The sequence below is a fragment of the Mustela nigripes genome, chromosome 2 (assembly GCF_022355385.1).
Source record: "Mustela nigripes isolate SB6536 chromosome 2, MUSNIG.SB6536, whole genome shotgun sequence".
NCBI lineage: Eukaryota > Metazoa > Chordata > Mammalia > Carnivora > Mustelidae > Mustela > Mustela nigripes.
The window spans coordinates 62598504-62611545 of record NC_081558.1 but is presented as its reverse complement, the minus strand read 5'-3'; the positions used below and the strand labels follow the sequence as shown (position 1 = coordinate 62611545).

At 50.3% G+C, this 13042-nt stretch overlaps 1 protein-coding gene across 4 annotated transcripts in view; it reads left to right on the top strand.

Annotated features, from left to right (window-relative positions):
• Positions 1-12710, top strand: part of ITGA9 (integrin subunit alpha 9) — a 326717-nt gene extending 314007 nt beyond the window's left edge. For all 4 annotated transcript variants that reach the window (XM_059390569.1, XM_059390567.1, XM_059390568.1 and 1 more), the window contains one exon: positions 8212-12710. In XM_059390569.1, the coding sequence (XP_059246552.1) occupies positions 8212-8310 (99 nt within the window). In that variant the 3' untranslated portion in view covers positions 8311-12710. The remainder of the gene's footprint in view (positions 1-8211) is intronic.
• The last annotated feature ends 332 nt before the right edge of the window (positions 12711-13042 follow it).

Genomic DNA, 13042 nt, shown 5'->3' with positions numbered 1-13042 from the left:
CAGGCTGACCAGCCGCCTCTCATTCCCAGTTCTGCAAGTCTGGGTGAGAGAAGGTCCACCACTGTGACTGGAGGCAGGGGGCTGGGCCAAGTCGCATAAAAGGAGGAAGCCAAGCAGACACCCGAAAGGCATTCACGCCGGCAAGGTTTCACGGTGGTTGGTGGAGTTGTTGCCCACGTTGTGGGCTTTGGTGTTATACCACAGAGCCACTGCTACGTCACAAACCGCCCCCAAGTTGAGTGGCTTCCAGCAGCCATTACATTATATCTTACAAACGCATGGTTCAGAAATCCAGGAAGGGTTTAGCTGCGGGATTCTTCTGCTCCCCAAGACATTGAGTGGGATCCCTCAGTGACGTTTACCTGGTGGCTGGTCTTGTCTGGGGGACTCACACCGCTGGCACTTGGTGAGATGGCTGGGAGGCCAGACTCTGCTGTGCAACAGCTTTTTCTCCATGTAGACTCAGAACCTCCCGAGGAGGGGTCTCTCTTCTTACTTGATGGCTTAGGGCCCGAGAGAACACGGTAGAAGTTGCTGGTTCTCTTAAAGGCTGGCCCAGAATTGGCCTAACCTCATTCCACTGTTCTCTGTTGGTCAAAGCAGTCACTTGCCAAGCCAGATGTGAGGTGGGAGCGCAGGTGGAAATAGGCCCCACGTCTTAATAGGAAGAGGGGCAAAGGGTCTGTGGTCGCCTTCCATCTGCCGCCTTCACATTGTCCAGAAAAGTGAGCAGACTCTTAATCTTTTCTTTTAAAGTCACTATTGTTTTAAAGTATTTGAAACCTCCTCCCTCTTCCATAGCATCACAAGTAAAATCACAGCTCCTTTAGGGAAAGGGAATAAAAGTAAACTTTAGTGCAACACTCATGTCCGCACGCAGCCTTCAGGGTAGGTAATCTCTTCAGGCAAGACTGCAAAGCAGAAAGGAGGTTGGCAAAGGACGTTTCTTCAAGACAAACCTCTCCTTTCTTAAATGACTAAGAATGAGGACCTTAGAGGAGGTTGGACATGGCAAGCAAAATGTAGAATTAGTTTTGAAGACCTGCGTATTCCTAAAACTTCACCTACAGAGCCCCTAGCCACTGTGATTCCTGTGTCTGCCACCTAAGAAAGGTGCCTTCGGTGTAGCTAGTGGAGATCTGATATACTGACAGTCCAGTGTGTACAAGTCTGCTGATTAGCTGGGCTAGAGGCCAGCTTGACATTTAACTACCGTGGGAGGTCTTCATGGTTCAGGCTTGTTGCCACAGTTCATATGTACTTCCCTCCCTTCCTGTCAAGGGGAAAGCCACGAAGTGGTACCCAGCTGCCCCTGCTGACTGGGACCTGCTTCATGGGGGCCTTTGAAGCCAAGGGAGCCCCTTACAAGTCCTCTATCTTATGGAGCCCCATCTCCTGAAGGTGAGAGTAGTCCCTGATCTTGCTACCTTGGTTGCTTGCCATTGTCTTGAGCTGCTGAGCCAAAAATAGTGGTTCCCCGGATTGTGCCACAGAGACACCGATCGTTGCGTGGTGCTGAAGATGGAACAGAGCAGGTGGCCGTGTGGATGAATTCTGTGCCATGCAGGCCCGCGGGTCAGCACACTGGGTGCCTGGAGGATGGCTAGTGTCTTCCTCTAGTAGACAGCACCAGGTCCCTACAGGGGGACAGGCTCTGGGAAAAGGGACAGCGGTCAACCAAAGAGCCCTTACTCAGCCTGGAAGACCTCTGGGAAATGCAGCTAAGTGGCCAGCTGTGGTGGCTAAGCCAAGTACCCACACCTGGAGAGGTCAGCAGGACATGGCCGGATGAAGGTGCTGAACCACTGTCCCCTGAGCCCTCCTGCCGGTCATGGTGGTGCTACTAATGTGCCCGTCGTCCGCTGATTGTCTCCAGTCAGACCCCTTACGGGTCGGCAGATGCCTCTTCCAGAGCGGGACCCCAGGCTCTCCACCTCCCACTCAGCCTCCCTGTCTGCCTCTGGGCACACCCCAGGGCCTTCCCGAAGTTCCACCCGCTGACATCCCAGGCATCGTTAGGCTTTGGCGACTGCAGGCCCTGGCTCAGGCACAAAATCCACAACCAGGGCCCCAAACTAACCAGACGCTTTTTCAAATACTGAAATGGATCCTAACCAGCTTTCCCAAAGCTGGGATGTTAGCAGACACTGGGAGCCATAATTTAAACTTTATGTGTGAGGATTACAGCAGCCTGCCAAGCCACTGCGCAGGAAGAAAACTTTGAAATGTGAAACTCTTTTAAAGGAGAACAAACCAAATGAGTTCCCCTCTCCTTGCCTTTAGCTCCTGACAGAGTTTGAAGTGGCCCGGGCCCGGGCCTCATGCCTCTTCACGACAATCAGAAAGGCCCGTTTATAGAATAAAGTGCGATTGCCCCACAGGGCCAACAATCTTGTGTGGGACTCACATGTCAAGTCCTGCAGCCAGCCTCTGAGTCAGGTGGCAAGAGAGTGAAGATGCGGGGATGTTTTCCCTTTAGAAGAAAAAGCCTCATTTAGGGCCCCCCGACTTCTCTGAATGCCTCTCTCTCCTTCCCTCGGGCAGTTGCCAAAACCCACGGGCCACCCCTCGGTGGAGGAGAAACATTGTGTCCTCCCCATCCTCGTTCAACCGAGGAACCTTTCCCCTCCCACCTCTTTGCTCCTTTTGCGAGCCAAGATGCCTTGGGGAAAAGGGAGATGCCACCACCCCGCCAGCCCCGTGCCCAGGCCCTGCCCAAAAAAGCTAGAACCCTCCTGGCTCTTCCCCTTCCCAAGCAGCGAGGAGGCAGGCCGTGGCAGGAAAGGGCGGCCTCGAACCCTCCGCTGGGCCTGTTCCAAGAGCCTGCTGCTTTAAATCTGGCTTTGGGTTCGTGGTTTTTCTTTGAGAGCATTTACTCCTGACCTCAAGCAGAAACACTTGAGAAAATAAATCTGTGAAATGGCTCAGAGAATGTGTAAGGTTTGGCAGCTCCTCCAGGGGTCACCAGGTTATCACCTTCCCTCCAGCCAGGCTGTGAGAACCCATCCTTGCTTCTCCTCCAGAGAATGAAGACACAGATATCCGTGCACATGTGTGTACACACACGCACAAACATCCTTCACACTGTCTCAATTAAAACCATGTGCCAGAAACACTCCGTGGGGACGTGTTTATGCGCAGAAGTAAATACTGGGCTGATGTTGTACAGTTGACATCTCAAGACAGAGACATGCTGTGTAAATACTCCAGTATCTGAAGAGACCCGTAGACACGAGGCCGCGAGTTAGTCCAAAGAAGGAGCTTGTCCGAGGTCCTTGGAACGGCTGCCCAGGAGACCACCCAAGGGCCAGAAAGGCGGGGGTGGGGATTGAACAGGAGGCCAGATGCCATGGAGTTGGGTAGCTAGTCCCTCACTCACCCCAAAAGGGTCGGGGAAGGAAGAGGCTGGTGCAGACCCCAGAGGGGTCTTCCTAGGCCTCAGGCCTCCCACAATGCCTCCCTAGTGAGGTTTCTTCAGAGGAGATCTGCTCTTCCCCTAATTGTTTTCTGGGAGGTTTTCGATACAAGTTTACATCAGAAAGTTGTGCGAGTCTGTCAGGAGGACTCAGGGAGCAGCTCTGTGGGGCCGCAGGCTCCTATCAGGACCCAGCAAAGACAAAAAGCAAGAAAGCACACTGCTACCCCTGTTTGCTGCTGAGCAAAGCTTGGCTTGAGTCTCTCCTCTAGGGTTTCCATGAATATTTCCTCCATTACAGACAGAACAGTTGTAAACAGAGCCTTTTGCCCTTCAAGTGGCAAGGCAAGCCCTGGAAGGTTTCAGAAAAAGTGCAGGACAACATGGACTCCGTTGGATTGAAACTGAGTGCGTGGCTGCCGACAGTCCAGTTTATTAAACTCCTCACGGATCATTCCCAGTGAGCTCGGCTGGCAGCAAAAACAGGTTTGCCTGGCACGTCTCAAAGGTTTTCCTGGAAGTAACTGTGAGGACTAATGGGAGTGAGAGTGTGTGTCAGAGAGAGGAGGACCTGCCGCATGGGTCTTTGAGGTCTCAGTTTATCTTTATTTTCAGAATTGTATGACTCTCTTTGTTTTTACGATATCTGTACTTCAATATAAAAATGGAAAATTCAGTTTACCCCAAATTTCCAAAAACTCTTTGAAAACAGCTGCAGTCCCGAGTTTACTTTGGGGACCAATATAAAAAACTGTCACTGGGTTTCAGCTGAGGTTTCAGACTGCCTTCAGGCTCTGGGACACAGCCAGAAAATGACCTTCCCCGTGGCGCAGGAAGGAGGTAGTCGAGCGTGAGCGGTAATCAGGACCCTGGGCTCCCTCTGCCACATCTGTCCTGAGTACTGGGTAGGCCTGGTGGGACACAGTTCTGATGGCCATTGCTCAGGAAACTCAGAGCCTGGGCTGTGGGTCCTATATCAAACACCAGAACTCGGCTCTAAACAAAAGCACAAAGGTGATATTCTTTTTTATAGAAATGGAGTTAGCTTGATCACACAAGAGAGTGTATTCTTTTGACAGAACCCCCACTAGCCTATATGGCATCTTTGTGCAGACTACTAAGCTGCACCCCTTCGTCCAGAAACTTTACTTCCCTGTGTCAGAAAATTCGGAAAACCGACTGTGAATTTTGTTTCATTGAGGGGGGAGGAGACGGGGGCGGCGGGGAAGGGGGGGGGGGGGGAGGACACAACACTCTATTGCCATCTGGTGGAAGATAGTTGTAATGCATTTACATGTCCAGGATATCTGTGATGTGAGGGGCACCATCCCCGTTACAAGCAGTGCACAGCCTGCACTACTGTACCTAGCAATCACTAACCATGAGGGGGGACTGTGTTTTAAGAAATGGCCTTTGAGCTTCATAGACAGGGCAAACATCAGTGGCTCCAACCTTCCATCGAAGAGACTACCCACAGGTTAGGTGGGACAAAGTGTTCTAAGAAGCTGCGGTGCTGGAGCAGGGCACAGAGTTTGCAAGGCTGTTTCTGGGAGCAGCGTTCCAGTCATTCCAGAGGTGTGGGGGGGGGGGGTTCTTAGGACTAACGCTAATACTACTTGATAGAAAAGAGCTTGCTTCTAGATGCCTGCAGGAGACAATGGTGCCATTCACAGCATTGGTAACAAGTGTCACCCTTAAAAACGTGAGCACATGCAAGCTACATGAGACAGGGAATCCAGGTACTCTAAGTCTTTGCTAGATGGTTTGCACACTCTATTTCAAATCCTGATGCTGGCATAGTCATGAGAAAATAAATCGACTTTTGTGCCGCTTGGAGATGAACAAGAAAAGTCTGTTCAGCAGGACAAGGCACAGTGATGCTCCTTAGACCCAGAACCGTATCGGCTGTCCCTCTGCCTCTCTTCCTGTGGGTGTTGATTCACTCAGTAAATCAGACCAAAAAACACAGAGTACTGTATCAGCTACCTCATGCTGCATAACAAACCACCCCCAAAGTTTAATGGCTTAAAAGTGACAAACATCCACGTAGCACACAGGTCTGTGGGTGGGGCTGAGCTGAACAGGGGGGCTGTCTTGTCTCAGCTAGACGTGTCACGTGTGCACCTGCAGGTGGCTGGGTGGTTGGCTGGTCTAGGCGGGCCTCAGCTGGGTGCACTCTCCCTGAGATTGGACTCAGTCACATGGAGGCCAGGTAGGGTCCTGAGGGAACAAGCAGAAGCATGGCAGGCCTCTTGAGGCCTAAGAGTGGAACAGAATTGTCAGAACAAGTCCCAGTGCAGATTTAAGGTGGGGAGTCGGCCCCTGCCTGGGGCTGGGAACTGCCATAGAGTCCTGTGGTAAAGGGCCTGGATGAGGGGAATGCAGGATGGTGGGCATTTTTTTTTTAAGATTTTATTTATTTATTTGACAGAGATCACAAATAGGCAGAGAGGCAGGCAGAGAGAGAGAGAGAGAGAGAGAAGCAGGCTTCCCGCGGAGCAGAGAGCCCGATGCGGGGCTCGATCCCAGGACCCTGAGATCATGACCCGAGCCGAAGGCAGCAGCCCAAACCACTGAGCCACCCAGGCGCCCCGATGGTGGGCATTTTTGCCATTTATCATTCCTGCCAGGTTCAGAGGATATGCTCAGCTCCAGTGACAAAACAGGCGAAATCTTACCTTTTGGGAGTCTTAAGACTTAAGACGAGTGGGAAAGATAAGGTGGGAACAGCTGAAATCCAGCTTAATTAGCACCACAGTAGAGACGAGTTACTTCTCTGGAACTGAGAGTACATAACGTGGGACCCGTGAAGCAGGCCGCCCTCCGTGGGCAGAGTTCTGTGCTCCAGAATCTCATTCCCAGTTACAGCCAGCCTCAGCCTCATGATTATGTGCTCTTTAGCACAGAAGGTGCCTGTGACACATTTGCTCCATCAACCACATCTTTATCGTAACAGTATTCCAAGCAGTAATGCCTTAGACCTTTCTAGTAAGGCGAAGGTTGCCCTTCTGACCTTCTGTTGGTGTCCTCTGCCTTTTTCCAGAATATTTAGCCCAAGCCCCTGTTCCACATTCTTTGCAGAGGGGAGAAGGTGGTAGAGATTTAAGGAGAGAGAAAGGGGTGGGGGGAATGGAGGGCAGGCTCAGAAGATTGGGTTTTGATGAGTGCCGAGAAGAAACCACCAGGGCTGCAGAAAACTGCCCATGAGGAGGGATGCTCAGAACACAAGGCCCTCGCCAGTTGTTTAAAGAAAGCCTCCTCCAGGTCACTCAGACCGCACCTACCCCTTCCCTGACTCCACTCAAAGCAGACCCTCGGGGTTCTCCTGGCGACGTGGGTAGAAATGCTTCCTGGCAGCCGTCTTGACAGTTCTCATCTTCAGTGAGGCCAGTCAGCCCCTTCTTGGGGCGGGTGGGAGGAGAGTTGTGACCATCAGGACTGTGGGTGCTCAGCTCGGACTGAAGGAGTTGGGGCAGATGTGTGCCTGAGAGCTGGGCTTGCGTGATGACTCCCCGGCTCAGGGCTTACATTTGCTCTTGGCAGCACGCTGCAGACATTTCTGGGGTGAGCATCTTCCCAGCGTGCCACAGACTGGCCAACAGCAGACGTAACATGTATGGCTGTTGGAGTCCCTCCATTCAAGGGGGCTGACACAGGGGTTTGAGGGTGGGTAATTGATTCGCAAGGTGACCCCAGGAAACACTGATCAGAGCAGGAAAGTGAGATAGGGAAGAGAAGGAAGCCAATAAAGATGCTGTAAGACCAGTTCCCCTGCCAGTATGTTCCACGGGGAAACTAGTCATGTACCTGAGGGCTGTCATACCCAAGAAGAGAGGGGGCGGGAGTAACCCACAGCCAGTCATGTTTGAGGGCAGAGGCAGGAACGGATGTCTGACCTCAGAAACAGTGGCCAGTGGACAAAGGATGAGACATGCCATGTCCCCCTGAGCATGGGAGAAGATCAGCTCTGGGCTGCGAAAACGGCTTACCGCCAGCAGTCAGTGATGACCGGGTGAGAGGAGCTAGAAACTCTTCCTCCAGGATGTGAAAAACTGTAAGATGTCAGAGGGGAAGGCGTTTCCAGAACTAAGCTATAGCAAACTGCCATCCTGGATCCGGTGAGGTGCCAAATCTCGGGGAGTCCACACTTCTGGCTGGGTGCAGGCAAGGCATGTCTCATAGGTCTGCCAGAAAGGGACAGACCTACAGACCGACAGACCTACAGACCTAGAGGGACAGCGAGGTAGACTGCAGACACTTTTACCAGCCTATTCTGGGAGAGCAGTATTTATCAATTACCCAACGACTAATGTCTCCCAGGATAGTAATGGGTTTATCAAAAGCCAAATGAGCTCAGGAAATGTTAAGTCCCTGAATGTCTTAGATCCTTTAACTAAGGGTTTTATTAGACCCTGACTCTTCTCCTGCGCATTCCATAACTCTCAAAGGAAGAAAGAACGCAGCATTTCCTAATCTTATTTGACCACAAAACCTGTTTGGCTCCCAAATAAATGTCTTTGAGTCATGGTCAGTAACCAGGGTTCCCTGGCATACTATTTGGGAAACATGCCACAAGAAGCACTTTGCAAGGAACAGTCAGTCATAAGATAGCCTGCATGAAGTCCAGGCATTTGGAAGGTAGTACCACAAAATGCTTTTCCTAAAGCGGTCTCATCCCAGGGGTTTTCCGAGCCCGCCCAGATCTATGAGTATATCATCCCTCCTCCTCACCCAGGGGACCACCACTACTGATTCTCCAGCATTCTAACCTATCTTCTCCCCTCTCTGCCTTTCAGATGGGCTTCTTTCGCCGAAGGTACAAAGAAATCATTGAAGCTGAAAAAAACCGGAAAGAGAACGAAGATGGTTGGGACTGGGTCCAGAAAAACCAGTGACCTGCCACGCCAGCCACGGGACCCAGTCAATTCACCCATCGTCCTTGATCTTTGTATCTTCCATATTTGGAAGAAAGAATCTTCTCCAGATTTTTCGGAGGCCCCACTGATGCTGTTCTCTTCCTCACGTTACCAAGCCCAGGAGCCAACCTGGGGCAGCCTCTCCGGCCAGGTCACGGGACTGGAGCCAACACCCGTTTCCTTTCAGAAATGAACTCCGAACTTGGGAAAAACAAGCACCAGAGCTGAGCGATATTTATGGATGCAACGTGCATGGTCAACCCTCAGGGGAAAACTGTTACCTAAACGTATTTTTATAAATACAAGCCTTTTATACTGATTATGTCTTTATATTTGTATCGATGTTTTATTATTTCTATTAAATAGTTCTATAATTCACTCAAGCACTGATATCTGGTCTGAAAGCTTGGAAGGACACGTGCGTTCATACAAATTTTGAAGGATAAAAACCTGATCGTACTTTGGAACTTGCTGTTACCAGAGACGTGCAGATAAAATAATCTGAAGAAACCTCGTGGGATGAGTCCACCAAGCTGCTGAGCTGCGTGTGAGCTGTAGGGTCGCCGAGACCCTTGAGACGATTCACCTCTTCATGGCCAGGAGTCAAGTTCAAAGTAATGTGTTAAAGAACTATAAGTGGTTTTTCATATGTACCTTTCATTGGGAGATTTCCAGCAGGCATTTGGATAGAAAAACCTGACCCTGGCCTAGGTCTGCTCTCCATCACCTACACAGCAGACATCACACCCTCCTTCCACTTGGATTGATAGCTGAGAGCTTGGAGCAAGGCCATTTGGTCATCTGGTAAACCTCAGAAGGTTTACCAGGATGTCTCATCCTGGATATTATGCATCAGGGTCCACATACCACAAGGACTACATCGGAGCCCACCGAGCCCAAACTTGTGACTGAATGCTGTGATGCGTGGCCTTTTCATCGAGTTCGGAGGTCTCCACGTCCCCTGCCATTCCTGCTGTCCCAGCTCATGGTGACTGCAGATCCCTTCCCAGAGATGACCATTCAACCTGTCCTTTGTACCGTTCCCAAATAGCAGACTCTGATACAAGGGTTTGTATGCAAGTAACTGATTAAGGGAGTGTCCCATGCCCAGGAGACAGCAGTAGGGGTGTGAGGGAAGCAGGACAGGAGAGGAGAGGAAACCAGGTGAGGGTGCCATTTCAGAGGACATCCCGCGGAAGGCAGCTTCAGCCTGATCCCATGAGGAACGGTCCCAAACTGAGGCAAGGAAGCTGAGCTTTCAAATTCTTGCACCCACGGGAGGTTTCAAAGTCCCGCTCTTGGTTCCTGCTGGCAGACTGGCTCTGATAGCCCAAAGGTGGTCCTCTAAAGGAGAGCTGGAAATGCACCCCAGCCCCCACCCTCGGGGGGACTTCCAGAAATAATGTGAAAGAAAGGATGCACAGGGATCTGAGCATAGCACTGACATGAGCCTTGCCCCCAAGTGTGTGAATGCTGAGTTGTGGCCTTCAGTTCCAGTCTCCCCATTTCACAATGTGTATTATCAGACGCATTGCCGCCTGGTTCAGAGTGCAAGGTGATTTTCTTAAAGGGCGATGGCATGACAGGTGTAGTGTGTTCAGCACTGCGCCTGGTCCATCGTGAACATTCAGTGACTGGGGCAGCTCTGGCTGCCGTCCCCACAAACCATCTGCCAAGAGAAAAAATGTGTGGCTAAGAGCAGGGTCTGACAGAGTCCTCCCTGGCTTATTACAGCCCATGGAGGCCCCCAGTACCTAACAAACAGCATCAAATGGGAATGAAACCAGAAAGATGAAGGATCTTTCTCACAGGGCTGCGTTTGCTGGAAACTAACATATTGGGGTGTGAGACCATTGGTGCAAAGACACAGAACTCCACTCCAGAGAGGAGACAGATTTTCTGTGCCCGTATTCAGCTTATATTTGCAAAGACGTCTCATGCTGGGGCAGAATCAGGAGGATGCTGGACAGCTGTGAACCTGGCATGGAACATGAGTCTCTTTTCTTGCCTCATTACGCAGCTGACTCTGATGCAGGAAGATGGTGTATGTATTACGTGTCCCCTTGTGGTGAATAGGGAAGAGATGGCCACGCCAGAGGGTCCATGGCATGAATGAGGCAGGTCTTAGAATGAAGTTAGGGATGTTGCTCCTAACGGAGGGATGGAGGCACAGAGGTAACTGCTGGGCAGATGCAGGCAAAGAAACCAGGTCTCAGAGTTGACCTGAGACTTTTCTCCAAAGTAGTAAGGCAGCTTTGAGTGGGTCTTAGTCACTCATTTCGAGGATTCTTACGGGGCCCCTGCAGTGCATCAGAAGTGATGCACCTGCTGCAAGTTCCCCCGAGAACACTGCAGGCACATTTTGCCTGGAGAGCCTGGCCCCCCTACAAGAGGAGTGTGGAGTGTGGATTCCTTTAGGAGACCCCACGTGTAGCTTTCCTGTGATGGATTCTCGTTCACCATGTCATGCTGTCCTTTCATAAACCCCCTGAAGATTCTCCGGTGGCAAGCCTGAATCAGCGTGATCAGCAGCTTTGGACAAACGCATCTATAGCCACTAACCAGCTTCCCACAAGGGAGGGCAGGTGCGCTGGGGGTGGCCTAGAGGGTGACTCACTCTGCTCCCGTGGGCAGTCTCGGAGCCAGGATCTCTTTGCCTCTGGTCCATTCCAAATAGTAGACCCACATGAGTAGTCATATACTCAGGAGATCATGAAGACTTCATAAGGCAGTTTAAAAAAAAAAAAAAAATGGCCTTGGCATCACCAGAAGCAAATTTTGGCAACAACTCCAGGAATCTGTCTGGGGAAGGCTGGTGCCTCTGTGTGTTAGATGGGGCCGAGCAACAGGTGAGTCAACAGGGAACGCTTTAACACGGTGATAAAGAAGCCAAGCACACTGTGAGCCTGCTCTCAGCTGGGCATCTTACCAACTCCACACAGCTCAGAAGCTCTCGGTAGGCTCTCCGGGGAAGCAGACAGGGTGAATGGCATCTGTGCGTTACTCCTCCAGAATATTCTTTTAAAAGTCTGAAGCACGTTCCAGTTTCTAACCTTCCCACTCGAACGGGTCCACTGTGGAATCCTATCAGATACTCTGTCTCACAGCTGCTGCCGCTTTTAGTTGTGGATTCAGTATGGTTTTTGCTGTCAGAAATACGGAGACGGTTTTTAAATATGAAAAAGGACCTTGGTCAAAATTGAGGAAAATCTTGCCCTCTGTTCAAAAATGATTCGCTTCTGCTTCATTAATATGGGACTCACGAGTTGGGAACATCCGCACCGTGAGTGCTAGACCTGTCACCAAGAAGAGGCCATGAAGTTAGGAACAAGGAGGTGCTAGAAGAAGGGAGTGGGTCCACTGCCTTTATGGGGACTGGCAGGCACACATCAGGAATCTGCTCTTTCATTCAGCTCTTCAGGAAAATTCCATCACCAGGAGGATTCCAAGTCTGGTACATGTTGTAGAAAATGCAATAGTCCTCCTTCACCGAGTCATGCATAGCCTACCAAAGGGATTAAAAGCAAACAGAAAACTGCAGGCAGGAACATCCGGGACCTGTTTTCAAGGGGGAAGTATAAAAGATCCCCCATGATATGTGTGCTGTATGCCACTGGTTAAAACCGTAGCAGGGTCATTTTTTAAAGGTTATTCGACTATTATTTTTGAAAAAGGCATGATGGCCAGGGGAATGCAGTTACACATAAGTCATGTCGGAAATGTGCATCTGGTGAAACCTGCTAGCCCTGAACTCAAACTTGTGGAATTTAGAGGCGCTGCAAAAGGACGGTCATGCAGGGGAAAGGCCCTGTAGAAGACAGAAGGCAGGCAGTGAGTGTCATTTCAGAAATGTTCCAATGGACAGGGGTTTCCAGGACGTTTTGTTCTGCTATATAGAGGGGTGGTATACAGAGTGGAGAATATTTTCTGAAACAAAGAATGGCTGAAGGGAGGATACAGAGCCAGTAGGGCCAATATGAACCTTCTAGAATGTCTTCTGATTTTCAGCACATTAGGGGAATAATGGACAAATTTCCCATGTGGTGCAATGCTTTATAGCACAATGATCTAGATTTCAGACTTTGTTAAGGTTTTGTTTTTTATTTTTAATTCTAATGTGCACGGTGTGATGGGCAGAGTGAGTTTAAAAGCTTTAAGAGTGATTAATTGCATGGCAGATACCCACGCTAACTTCACTTCCAGAACCTGACTGATGCATCCATGTACATTTCCATTAAGGAATTTTGGTGGGAGGGGAGCTCCTCCTTACAAAGTCACATGTATTCAAGTCTATGCAGTCACTTCTAATTCACTTGCACTGTTTGGGAAATGCAGGTTTACAAAAATACACGTTTGGAATAAAAAATGGCTGCAAATGATTCAGGAGTTTGATCTGTGATTTCTTTGCTAATGCAGAACTTGAACCTTTCTAGAATGTTGAAGGCGGGCTTTGAATGCGGTACTTCATGAGCATTGAAGAGCACCTGCTGGTCTATCTAGTCGTGCACAAGCAAACCCTCAATGTGGCTGAACTCTCCTCCATCCTTGGCCGCCATCCCTCAGCCACCACCTTCACCCACCTGCCCAGGGCCACACCCTGGGACCTTGACCTTAAGATAAAAGTGCACAAATTTAATGGAGTGGATTCCTCATTGTTAGTAGACTGCTTCCACATGTTCCCACCAGTCACCAAGCATTTTCCCAGGAACTT